This window comes from Gymnoscopelus braueri (assembly GCF_963280865.1).
Source record: "Gymnoscopelus braueri genome assembly, chromosome: 21".
Taxonomy (NCBI): domain Eukaryota; kingdom Metazoa; phylum Chordata; class Actinopteri; order Myctophiformes; family Myctophidae; genus Gymnoscopelus; species Gymnoscopelus braueri.
The window spans coordinates 37,609,570-37,623,677 of NC_137623.1; the positions used below are offsets into that span (position 1 = coordinate 37,609,570).

A 14,108-nucleotide genomic window follows, 5' to 3' on the forward strand; every position below is an offset into this window, starting at 1 on the left:
AGAAAATAAGTGAGAAAGCCTCTCCCGTCCTCTATAACAGCGTGGGTGGGCACCATGAGGTGTGTGAGTCGCTTTGATAGATAGTGGACTTATATAAGTTCCTGGGTGTGCACAATATACTGTGAACAACAAACTGTACTGTAACTGGAAACACTGGGTCTCTCTCTCTCTCTCTCAGAAGGAACAGAACAGGCTGTTCTTCTTCTTGAGGAGGCTAGTCCTGTGAAGTGTGCAGCAGGCTAGCTATAGTGAAGATATTCTACCAGTCTTTAGCAGTGGTTCTCAACCAGTGGTCCGAGGACCACCAGTGGTCCTTGAGGGGGTTCCAGGTGGTCCCCAGCTAAACGATGTAGAGTTGATAACCAAATGGACCCTTATTAGATCTTCAACGCTTGAGAGTGTAAAATGAAACGCAATGGACCCTTACGGGTCTAAGACAATATCTATGAAATCTATGAAAAAGTTTAATCTGCAACACTGCTTGCGACACAACAATAATTAGTTGGTGTCCCTGGTTCATCTCTCTCAGATAAGGGGTCCTTGGCCTTTCAATTCAGGACCTCCATGCTAAGGTACGTTCCTCGCTCAATGTCATTAAAATCACATCAGGTAGTTTCCAAGGCCTGTTTGAAGTCACCCACCCTCTGAGCAGCCAATCAGGAGACAGTGAGCGAGGCAGGTTGGAGGGGAGGTTGCGGTGGTTCAACTGAATTACAGCCTGCTGATTTATATTCATATCAAGTCATTATAAGAGCTTAAGCACTGCTTTAATGTCTGAGTGTTACGACAACCTTTGTTGACTGTCACACACACACACACACACACACACACACACACACACACACACACACACACACACACACACACACACACACACACACACACACACACACACACACACACACACACACACACACACACACACACACACAGTTTGATATGCATATCGTTGGTCGGGTAGAACCTCCTAACTCCATATAACTTTTTGTGTTTTTTTGTAAATTAACACCCTACTTGTCACAGCTTCACACAAAAGCATCAAAAGTAGCAGATCCACAAGCTCGAAACGTGGTGCAAATGCTTTTGAATTTTTGACATATGAGGTTTCCATCCAACAGAGATGATATGCTACACTTTATGTTTTCATATTACCAGACGACATCCACTCATGGGAAAAAGCATTAGAATGAAGGGAACTTATATATGATATGATATACTGTATATCATATCGTATAAGCCCCCCCCACCTTCTCTCTCTACCTTCCTCACTACGAGGTCCTTCCATCAACTCATGTACTGAACCTCTTTCGAACAAATGTAGTGTTCTTTGGCTGGGTTTGTTTTACTCATTTACTGAAAGTGGTATTACTTTCTGAGAGAGAGAAAATACGGGATGGAGTGCTACTGAACAAGGTCCTCTCACAGAATGTCTGCAGCGATAGTGGTTGTTATGAGAGTGTGAGAGTGGCTGTGATGTCTGCCTGAGTACAGTACTGTCCAGTATTATTTTTTCAAAACATAAAAAAGCAACTTTTCAGGATGGTATTTACCTCGAATACAACCGACGGTGTATAGAAGGTGAAAAAGCCAATGCAAGACCCAAGTTACGAGAAAAGAAAGTTAACTTTTCCTTCGTTTTTTCTTTTCTGTATTTTTGACAGAAAATTCCCACCCTTCTTCACATCTCCATGTGCCAGGTAGATACATATTTTTTGCTCATGCATGCAAAGCTCGCACATAAGGCAATCACACCCACGCTCCTGACAACTGCATCAATTACACGTGCAATCTGAGTGTTTTATAAGCGTTAAGAACTTTTAGACATAATACATGAAAAAAACTAATGTGAAATCAAGCAATTTGGAACTCGGGGGTGACTCGCACCCACAGGGTTCAAAGTACATTAAGGTGCAAAGTACAAATAAAGGAACAACGTTTCGATGTGGATTGCATCTTGTCAGTTCCTTGTATTCAGTGTTGCTCTAGTGCCTCCTCAGAGTTATTACAGTCGGGCCGCCAAATCTTTGTGTGATAGGATATTTTTTTTTACATTAACATTGAACCCTATATAGCATCGTTATTCTGAGGAGAACATTAGCCCAAAAATAGCAGATCTACAAGCACAAAAAAAAGAAGCTTGTAGATCGGCTATTTTCAGCAAAGAGGTTTGGGGTATGGGGGAAAAAGAGCAGCCCAAGTACAAGTTGTCCAAGTATTGAGGGTTTAAGTTGTTAACCGTCTGAAAATACACATTAACATGAATCCAACACACACTGACAGTGCTGTCAAACAAGTCTATGAAGCCATCTATGAAAAAGTGTAATATGCAACACAATTTTATACAATACGTAGTGGGGGTCCCTATACTTCATCTCTCAGCTAAGGGGGTCCTTGGCCTGAAAAACGTCGAGGGCCCCTGCTCTAATCTGTTGGATGTCCAGCCGTACAGTGCACCACTCGGCCCTGCAATTGAACCTGCTTTTCTTTTTCAGCTCCTTGCACTGAGCACACAAAAGCATGTGTGTGTGATGTGTATACCTGCAGCAGCACCGAGACGTGCTGAAGCCACAGGGAGCAGGGGGAGTCAAGTGGAACAGGTGAAGTGCAGAAGCAGTAAACAAATGAGCTCTTCCCAAAGCACATGCACAACTCCAGGCCATTTATCTAGGAACGTGACTAGTAAGTGTAATCAGGGTTCGATTTGTAAACAGAAAAAGAAAACACGGAAGGGAGGGAACAACTTAAGCCCTATTCCTCGTACAACAAATAGAGAAAATAGCCGATCTACAAGCTCACCATGCATTGTGAGCTTGTATATTGGCTATTTTTTTCAGTTTAAAAAAAGAACACTTTCATAATTTGCACAAAATAGGGACACCACGGTTAATGTGGTTAACATACATTTTAAAGTAAATTGCTAAATTGTGATATTATCTTTGCTGTAAGCTCTGATCATTGAGATCAGCCAATGAAATGACCTGGAGTTGTGGTGAAGCCCATTGAGCAGGGAAATGATGCGGTTTGTCCTACAGTAGGCTACCAGCCTTCTTTCACCTTTATTTATTCAGGATTAAACAGTGTACAAAGCATACAATTTAAACGCAAATACATTTATTACAGGATAATAAACAACAGTGACACAAGGGGGCACAGCCTGCTGCCTGTCACTATACTGTTGTGGTGACTAAGGCTAAACTGGTCAAATGAAGCCAGAATGTTCAACTTAAACATGCAACAGGTAAAACAATACACACACATATCACCTAGAAATAGTTGTAGTCTGGGGAATGGTTCCAGTTTTAGTTCCAACCAAACGGCAGTACATAAAATATATTGTCATGAGTGCCTGAGGAAAGGTATGAGGAAATAAACAAAACATACCGATCAGCTCCAGGAAAAAAAAGTGTTATCCTCAATAGTATTGGTGTGAAAGTGTACCTCAGCTGTGTCATCAGAAAACACGAAATAGATTTGCTGAGTTTTTCTGATGATGCCCAGTTAAATATTTCTGTATCCCCAGATGATTTCATCACCACTGACACCTTAGTGAATTGTATTTCTGACGTAAATACATGGATAAGCAGTGGTTGACAAGAAACACAACCCCAGAACTTGAGTCAAAGTATAGTTGTTTCACTTGAGTTAAAGTGTGGAGTAGCTACTTGCTTTTTAAGTATTCAAAAGTATATTTTACAACACTACAACGCGCGCACGCACACGAGCCGCAAGACAGAAAAATAGCTCCTGCTCAGAAGTTTGGTCAAATAATGACAGTTACAAAGTATCTGCAAGCAGCAATACCCCCCCGTATTGTCTCTTTTAAACCATTTTCTTGTTATGAATCTTTCAAATACTACTTAATCAGTGACACAAATAGGTCAGTGTCTTTTTGAGAATGCCATACAGCCAAATAGTAATACTTTGTGTTGTTTAGAGGTATGGTAAGTGATATTCCTGTCACTACCAAATTCATGTGTCACTGTTCTGCTTTTAAAACATTTCCAAGGGGAAAACAGATTTTAACCTATGTATCTGCAATACAATTCGGTTTTGAAACTGGTTGTTTTAATCTCTGTAAGGATTATTATTTTTTGGCTTACAACGTTTAAAAGTGGTGTCCTTGTCTGCTGCAATGGAATATATTATTTTTGAGCAGTTGAAAATAAACTTTTGAAGAGGAAATAAGCTCAGTCTACAGCAAGTGGAGACGTAAGTAGGCTTAATTATTATTTATTAATCCAGCGGTGTCGTTCGCCGAAGATGGATGATCTAAACTTAAAGGCTCAGAATGTGTTGTGAATGATGCTTGTGGATTGGCTGTTTTTTGGGAGTAACACTGCTGAATTCACTCGGGAGACTCTGGGGTTTTCTCCAGAGACACAGACCCAAGAAAAGAAAAGACGAACGTGGATGGATCACATACCTACCTGGAGTTTAATTTTTTTCATGATCCTCTACCATACGGTTCTGGCTGTATAGCGGCATAAGAAGAATAAAACAAACAAATACAAAAGGGTGCCTATGCACTGACGTGCTTGGCTCCCTAACAAATACAAAAGGGTGCCTATGCACTGACGTGCTTGGCTCCCTAACAAATACAAAAGGGTGCCTAGTAGTGATGCAACCCACGGGGCGGGCGGACGAGTCAAGATTTCAGAGGCAATTATGCGGGCTGCGGGTGTAGCGGGTCGACACCGGTCTCACACGCAAAAAAATAAAAAATAAATCACATGCTCTTCTTTTGTCTTTATTCCTAATAAGAATAAGAATAAGAACAATAACAATAAAACAGTTTGAGAGCTATGTATTGTTGAACGTGTTGTGTTGTTACCATTATTATTTGGCATCGGGACGGAGAGCTCAGTCTGACATTATTCTATTTGTTAGTTAGGCTGCTGTAGCCTACGGATTAAACAAGTGTTCTGTGTTTAATAAACACATGTAAAATAAAGTCTCATTTTTATTATCATTAGGGCTTTGATGCAAATTCTAAACCTGATGAGTAAAGCTGCAGAAGTTGTGGCGCTTAAAGGAAAGCTCAATTCTTAACTGTTGTGCAGCAAAATAAATGAATTAAAGAAAAATCGATCGACACATGCCCTCGACACGTCTACTAGCAAAATATGAGTCGTTTCACATCCCTAATTTAGCACATGACAATATTGTGCTACTGTAGACATTTAATGCGACTTTGGGTACTTAAAAGAGCGCTATATAAATCGGAGCTATTATGGGGGGCCGAGTCGTCGATTTATATATTGTTTTGCGGGACGGGTTTGGGTGGGTTGGGTTCCGTGGCGGGGCGGGCGGGGTGGGTTATGAAAAAACCTGACCCGCGCATCACTAGTGCCTATGCTCTGCGCGCTTGGTCCCCTAATTATGTGTCTATAGCTGACTGTTATTGAAAACCTGTCACTAGATACATAATTCATGCAGCTTTGTCATAAATGATTCAATCATTCATCAAGAGGGCTCTTTGTGTAAATTCCCTTTCACACAGTTGTACGTTTTATGCCTGGTTCTCTAGAAATGTGTGATTGCAAGAATAAAATAGAAAAAGTGCTCCTCGGAGCACAGGTCTCCGCCAGGTCAGGTAGGTTATTGTGGCCTCCTGGTGGCGCTATAATAGGCCAATGTGAAAAGGGTGCGATTTGTTCTTAGGCTTTTCACTGCAATCGGACACTGCATTCATGATTTGAGGCATTTCGTTCCAAAAATGTGTTTTGCACAATTAGACCTGCTGGTGGCGCTATAACAGGCCAATGGTAAAAGGGTGGCATGTCTTCCTTGGCCTAATATAAATGAGCGTGTGAAATTTCACGGAAATCGCAAGCTGCGTTCATGATTTGAGGCATTTTGTTGAAAACAGACCAATCCTGTAAACTTTGGAAGCCAATCTTAGGCAATCAGGAGGTAATGTGGGAAATTGGATAGATCTGTGTTGATCACATGACTATAGAGATACTGTGTACCGATTTGTGTCATGTTTGGACAAAATCTGAGGGAGTAGTATCAATAAATGTGTTTTGCACAAATCGGCCTCCTGGTGGCGCTATAACAGGCCAATCTGAAGCATTTGGGCCAGAGGTTCTGACTTGGCATCCAGGGAGTGTGTGTGCACAGCTTCGCAGCGGCCGGGCAAACGGTGCGGAGATTAGGTGGTAACGGACGGACAGGACACACGGACGGACGGACAGGGGGTAAAACATACTCTCTCGCCATGCCTTTCGGCCTGGCGGAGACAATAATTGCAAGATTCTGAGCAAACAATATTAAGGGATAGAAGTAACATGATATATGTTTCTCAGATTAGAATAGTAATATTATTGTAATGTTCGTTATTATCTCATACATCTCCCTCTCATATAACCTGACCTGTAACCATAATGCATTGTGTTACATTCTGTTTACCGGAGAGAGAGATTGGTGCATTTGTCTTGTTGTTGGCAGGTGTAGAGGATTTTTGTTTTTGGCTCCATCCAATGAGTTGTTAGTACAGTACAGTACATACTGCATAAAGAATGTTTCATGCAGTGGTATGTTGTGTCACACGTTTCTAGTCCCACCTATGTGCAACGTCACCGAGCCAGGGCGGGGCATCTCCAGCCAGCAACTAGCTCAGGTGTGCATGATCCTAATCAGCCCAGCCGCTCCACACAAGCCCCCAGAACCGCAGAGAATGATTGAAGCCTCAGCCTCAAATCTGGTATTGCAGGACTTCCGCATTTGGTATGCGACTGCGCATGCTTCTATCGTCTGAAACGCTAGTGCGCCTGCGCTATTGGCTCCAATATAAGTAGAGGTACTTCTGCTTCATGCGCTTGTGAGCAACTTTCATTGAAATGAATAGCTGGGGGCGGGGCAGTCCACGATATATTATAACTCTATGGCTCCATATCACATAAGCTGCAGAGGACTGGCGCCCATCACTTGATCGTTGACTATAGTGGTCAGTTTAGCTGGCTGTATGAAACAGTATTTATAGAATTCATAGAAAGAGCTAAACTTTGTCTGTTTATGTTGACCCTTTTCTCCTCTGTTTTGTTCCAGGCTCCCTCCTCCACAAACCCTGTGTCTCCCAGCTCCACCCACCTCTCCCCAGTCCTCTCCACCACCGCTCCATCTACCCACTACTATACAACAGTGGTTCTCAACCTTTTCAGGCCACGTCGTGACCCCCCAAAATAATCATATATGAACTGGGGACCCCCCCCCCAAGTAGTCATATTTTAGATCGTATATTTACAATTTTTTGCCCTCTTATATTATTTGACAATTTGGCCAATGTTTGACCAGTTTTTATGGTATAGTTTGTTGATTACTTTTGATGCAGTAATGTTTTTTTTTTTTTTAGGTATTGAAACGGTCTTAAAAGTCCTTAAATTGTCACTTCACTGTCACTGGGAACCCCCACAAAGTCATGTGGGGACCCCGACCCACAGGTTGAGAACCACTGCTATACAATACTGGAGTATAGTGGAATGAGCTCCCCTCACATTTGACTCTAACTGGAAATAAATTTGGTTTCAAAACTCTGAAATTAGTGCAGTTTTGCAGAGGCAGTCTGATGAGGAACTTGACAACAGGTGTGAAGCTTGAGTAGCTGGGTAGTGCAGGGCTCTGAGAGAGAGAGAGAGAGAGAGAGAGAGAGAGAGAGAGAGAGAGAGAGAGAGAGAGAGAGAGAGAGAGAGAGAGAGAGAGAGAGATACTGACTGACTGACTGACTGACTGACTGACTGACTGACTGACTGACTGGGGGCAGAAATAACAGAGAGGCAGTCCAAGGCCGGCAGAGGAGCCAACAATGACAAAGTGGCTGTATGAAGACAGCTGATCAGTTATGAGGATAGCTCAGCAATATAAGCTGTTGGTGATGAAAGATTCAATTAATGTTGAGGCTATTATAGAGGCAAATCTATATGAGTTGCAGATTTTGACACCGCCTCAAACGGTGCCTGCTGCTGTTGGTCAGGCTGGGGGAGCTTGTTCTCAGGGTTCGCTCCCTTGGCTATTAAACAACAGAGTTACTAATGGTGCAATTACTTTAAAGAGAAGGAGCTGCCGTTGGGAAGGGAATGACAGCAGGCAGACTCAGAAGTTGAAAGACAAAAGCAATTGAGACGGAAAACAGACAGGGCTAAATTAGACGTAGAGTGTGAGGCACAAATTATATTAAACGGGGTGAATGAAATGAATGAAAAAGCAGGTTAACAATTATTTGACTTTGTTTGAATGCATTGCAGATACAAAGGGTTGGTGGCGTTCAGAACCACACAGTATTGTTGAAGTTGGTTGTTGCCCGGAGGCTTTTTCCCCTTGTCCACAGGTGACAGTGCTGTTGTTTACTCAAAGGTTAAGTCTGCTGTGCTGCAGGCATGCGAGTTGGTCCCTGAGGCTTACTGCCAGCAGTTTAGACACTGGAAAAAGGGGAACAAATCATACATTGAGTTTGTGATGTGGCGACTCATTTTAATTGCTGGTGTTGTTCAGCATCGTAAAAATGTAACCACTTAAACTCTCTATTCTTAGAGAAACGAACTTGAGTTACTGTACTAGCTTTTTTCCGTCTACGGCAAATTTGTTAGTCGATCTAGCCTGTAGATCTGCTATTTTTTGTCGAATGTCCCTCCCAGAATAGGCATACTGGGGTTCAAGTTGTTAAAAACTATAGGAGCATATTGTAATGTATATAAGTGAGCAAAAAGTAAAAACGGAGGCTGCTGCACTTGCAGACAATTTTGTGTTGATTCGTAGCGGTGTGGACCTAGATGGAAGAGAAAATGGCCCTGCTGGCGGGGTGTATTTCTCAATTTTCATTAAGAGCAGAGAGTTTATTTGTGCTGCCTGTGAGTCATTTTTTGCCATGAAGAAAAGTAATTGGAACAAGAGCAAATGTGAATCATCCAATGTACCGTAATTGTTGCTGATCAGCAGAGTAGTGGAGTGCCACTGCCATCTGCCATGTCGAATGTCCTAATTGCCTTTTGTTGCAAAAGAACATGTCTCCAGTTGGGAGTGATGAGAAGGTGCCAGTGACCATTAAGGGACATGGGAACATCGGCATTTTTTTTAAATGTATCCCTGAGTCTGGTTTGCCTTTTTCTATGGACACGGACATCCTCATTTTATACCTGCTGGTAGGCTACATAAAGTTGTGCTTCATTCAGGGTTGTTTGGAGGTGAGGATAAGATGGAAGTGCGCCCTGCTCTGCCTGTCTAGTGCTATTAGTGTTCGGACAATATATTGGCGCCAGCTTTTTAAAATAATCGGCATTGGCCGATGTTTTTTTATTTTTTATATACAATTATTTTTACCCCTTACATATAGCCCCCCAGAAAAGAAGAAATCGGCCAATATTGACCTATTACCGATTTGCTGTCTATATGTCCATGAGCATGTGCAAATGCTTCATTACTAGTAGATTTGTTAGTTTGTGGGATCAAACTACAAGCTATGGCAGTTCTGCTTGTTGTTTTCAGTTATGTGTTACTGTTTCACATTATTAATGTTCTATTTTGTTAGATGCAAAACAGTTATCATGCAGCTCATATCAGCCGTCTGCCTTCCCTATTCTCTAAAGATCTGCACCGGCCCCTGAAAAACCCATATATCACTAGAGCTGATAAGCCAGCATAACCAATGAAAAAGTAGAAAGACATGCTCATCCAAAACCTAAAATTGGGCAGGTGCTGAGCGACGATCAGTGCATGAAAATAGAAATATTTGTATAAAAACAATAATAAATGCTTGCACACTAGTAAGGCTCCAATAGTACAGATGCTTTATTGCACCAAAAGTTGCTTTGACGTTTCGAGCTAAACGCTCTTCATGGGTCTGATGAAGAGAGTTTAGCTCGAAAAGCATCTGTATTCTTGGAGCCCTACAGTGTGCGAGCGTTCATTATTTGTATAATAATTTTTCTATTTTCCAAGCCAGCATAACCGGTAATTGTCACTTATGAAAAGAAAATGAAAGAAATTGCTTCAGCACAAGAGATGAAACCCTAATGACCATTGAGCTAAGGGCTGTATTTAGTCTGGGTCATAACGCTCACCCTAATGTGTTTTAGTAACACTCAAGCCTGATTTATACTTTGATATCCGCCAGTGTTGCAGATCTGCAAGCTCGCGACACATCACAACGTGATTCCATCTAGAAGTATAATGTTTGATGAGGGCGATTTGCCCAATTATGGCTCGGCTGTGTTAACAGGAAAGTGTATAAACTCAGATAGATAGGCCTACTTGTAGGTCTAAATAATAGTGTAGGGTGTGAGGCCACAAGTTGAATAACAGAAATGTGAGCTGGCTGACATACTGTATGTTATTTGGTGTCTACAAAGGGTTTTGGCCAGGGTGTCTGTTTGTGTTGGTGTCTGTTGTCATGATAAACCAGCGCCTCTGCCAGGGCTGGTGTGTGTGTGTGCGTGCGTGCGTGTTTCAGTGTGAGTCAGATAAAGAGTGTTGCTGGTATCTGGTATCTGGTTGGTTGGAGGGGATCAGCGGGAATTGAAGGCAGCTGGCCAGTGCCGTCAGTGTGCATAAAACCTACCTCATCCATGTTGTTCTTCTCCTTCCTTCTCCACCCCCATGCGTGGAGTGTGGGCACTTTGTTCTTCTGTTTAGTTCATTTTGTATTCATTTAGTTTAATTGGCAGCATGTTTCCCTGCCAACCTTTTTGTTGGGAACTACATTTTTGTTATTATCTTGTCCTTTGTTTAATAAAATTCCTATTTTAGGTTGATCCCTCATGTGTGCCTCCCTTATTTGCTATGTTCCAAGAGCCTATTGTTATTAGTGTCAATTGTTTTGAGCCACTTGATAGATCCTTGCATGTTCTGCTGTTTCTGCAGTAATAAAAACCCTCCTCCTGTCTGCTTAACCTGTCCCCTATCTAAACAGTGTATCACACTAAAACAAGAGTGTACAGCATGTATGTAACATCACACATGACTTAACATAATAAATACTGAGAATCTCAAATTCGGCACACGCGTGGCAGACGACCCGAGGGAGTGCAGTGCCCAGTGTCGAGTCGGTCGGATAGGCGGTTGTCCAGAACCACCAGAAAAGGCTCTAGCCATGGCCCAACTGAGCCAATTGATTGCCATGGCAACCTCAGCCTAAGCTTGATTTGGCAAATTCCCTACATTTGATTACTTAGTCAGTCCACTTTCCACAGTCAGTTCGTACTCTTCAGACATTCTCCACAGACCCCCCCCTCTCTCCCTCTCTCTCTCTCTCTCTCTCTCTCTCTCTCTCTCTCTCTCTCTCTCTCGGCGAAGGCGACAACAAAAGGTGGTCTCCTGAACGTTTTTTTGGCAAAGGAGAGAAGAGAAGATGGATCCCAATACATGAGGTGGTTTCAGCCATAGGACCAAAGATAACACGTGGTATCCTCTTCTTCCATGCCTTCAGTGGTTGTGACATTGTGTCATCCTTCCATGGCAAATCAAAGAAGTCTGCCTGGAAAACATGGGATGTGTGTGATGAGGTCTCAAACACGTTTGCAACAATCAGCAAATGTCCCTCTGCAGTGGAGGATAGTGACCTGCAAGCTTTGGAGAGATTTGTTGGGCTAATGTATGACAGGTCTGCATTGTGACGTTTTGTGACAATGTATTGTGACGCATCACAATGCATTGTGACGCGTCGTGACCTCGCGTCACGTTGCTCTGGTGGTGGAGGAACGAAATGCTGATTGGCTGGAGGGGAACAAACTGCTGATTGGCTGAAGGGGTTGTCAGTCAACGGTACTAAGCTCCCAGCCACAGAAAAAGGCCTGCATGCCAGACTCACTACTGAAATTAAATGGAAATGAGGTTTCCGGAGGGAGGGGTTTACAAGGCTACTGAGGGGGTACTCTGGTCAATGAAATATGTAGGGTTTAAGCAAGATTTTGAATTCCGAACTTTTACTACAGAGTATTTCTACATTTCAGGATTGATACTTTTACTTTACTTTACAGTGGAAAGGTTTTTCTCCAGCGTGGATACACTGGTGTGTCCTCAGATTACTTATCTGATTGAAACTTTTATCACACCCTCTACAATGGAAAGGTGTTTCCCCAGTGTGGATACGCTGGTGTGTCTTCAGGTCACCTATCTGATTGAAACTCTTGCCACACCGTTTACAATGGAAGGGTTTTTCCCCAGTATGGATACGCTGGTGTCTGTTCAGATTACCTGACTCACTGAAACCCTTGCCACATCGTTTACAATGGAAGGGTTTTCCCCCAGTGTGGATACGCTGGTGTGTCTTCATATGACTTAAGTTATTGAAACTTTTTCACACCGTTTACAATGGAAGGGTTTTTCCCCAGTGTGGATACGCTGGTGTGTCTTCAGATTACCTAAGTGATTGAAACTCTTGTCAAACTGCTTACAGCGGAAAGGTTTTCTCCAGTGTGGATACGCTGGTGTCTGTTCAGAGTACCTGATTCACTGAAACTCTTGCCACACCATTTACAATGGAAAGGTTTAGTGTGGATAAGCTCATGTCTCTTCAGGTGACTTAAGTCATTGAAACTCTTGCCACAGTGTTTACAATGGAAGGGTTTTTCCCAGTGTGGATACGCTGGTGTTTCTTCAGATGACTTAAGTTATTGAAACTCTTGCCACACCGTTTACAATGGAAGGGTTTTTCCCCAGTGTGGATACGCTGGTGTGTCTTCAGATTACTTATCTGATTGAAACTTTTATCACACCCTCTACAATGGAAAGGTTTTTCCCCAGTGTGGATACGCAGGTGTATCTTCAGGTCACCTATCTGATTGAAACTCTTGCCACACCGTTTACAATGGAAGGGTTTTTCCCCAGTATGGATACGCTGGTGTCTGTTCAGACCACCTGACTCACTGAAACTCTTGCCACACCGTTTACAATGGAAGGGTTTTTCCCCAGTGTGGATACGCTGGTGTGTCTTCATATGACTTAAGTGATTGAAACTCTTGCCACACCGTTTACAATGGAAGGGTTTTTCCCCAGTGTGGATACGCTGGTGTGTCTTCAGATTACCTGATTCACTGAAACTCTTGTCACACTGCTTACAATGGAAGGGTTTTTCTCCAGTGTGGATACGCTGGTGCGTCTTCAGGTGACCTATCTGATTGAAACTCTTGCCACACCGTTTACAATGGAAGGGTTTTTCTCCAGTGTGGATACGCTCATGTCTCTTCAGGTAACTTAACTTACTGAAACTTTTGGCACACTGTTTACAGACCTCAGTTTTCTTTCCTGTGCAAATCATCAGATTTCTCTCTATATCTCCTGGTTGAGTTAAAATCTCGGTAAACCGTTGACGACTTTGAGATTTTGGTGGGTCTTTGTCTGCTTGTTTCCGGCTGGTTACAGAGCTGACTATTTGCTGACAGGCCTCCAAACAAATCTGTCCATTCCTCAGCGTTTGGCGGTTGAGGTCGTCGTGGCTCGGATGAGACGTGAAGGTACACTCAGAACAGGAGAGCTTAGTCTGGGAGGATTGGAGGGACCACACTCCTCCCAGGAGTGGCAGTTCATGGCTGCTGCTGTCCATGTACTGTGATGGGGACAGAGTTGTAGGTTCTGTTGAGGCTGGAAAATGTATCCTCTCTCAAAAATAGCCTTATCTCGCAACACTATATGGACAGACTATCATCTGGTCTCAGAGGAGGATTCACACCTCATATACGCTGAGCAGAGCTTTGGTCTGACCTCACTCACAACACAATCGGTTGCCATGCATGCCTAGCAACACCGATGTGCGCAGGCTGCCGCCCATCCTCCATATTTGGGCACCGTCCATATTTGGGCTCTGCCGTCACCATGACGGCAGAGATCCACATGGAGGCCACGCCATGTCATTTTCATTTTCATGTGTTTATCATTTACTAATTAGTTAAGTAAATGACAGTTAAGTGTGCGGTACAACACTATATATGCGGTACAAACATCTGACGAGACTCGGCGACTCGTTTCGCTCCTTCGGTTGGCAGCTTTGTTTTTTGGCCTCCCTCCTTATACTCCCCTGGCAGTACGTTTCCACCAAGTCTGATGACTCAATCTCACGTCTGTGAGACACCACCACGATGGTCTGGTCTTTAATTAACACCACAGGACGTCCAGAACCT

The 14,108-nt window shown here is 43.0% G+C and overlaps 1 protein-coding gene across 1 annotated transcript in view; it reads left to right on the plus strand.

The window, feature by feature from the left end:
• Nucleotides 1–6,568: 6,568 nt before the first annotated feature.
• Nucleotides 6,569–14,108, plus strand: part of tecrl2a (trans-2,3-enoyl-CoA reductase-like 2a) — a gene marked incomplete at both ends in the record, with an annotated part of 63,344 nt that continues 55,804 nt past the window's right edge. Inside the window, 2 exons of the mRNA XM_080417508.1 lie at nucleotides 6,569–6,706; nucleotides 7,051–7,143. Coding sequence (XP_080273634.1) covers nucleotides 6,569–6,706; nucleotides 7,051–7,143 — 231 coding nt within the window. The remainder of the gene's footprint in view (nucleotides 6,707–7,050; nucleotides 7,144–14,108) is intronic.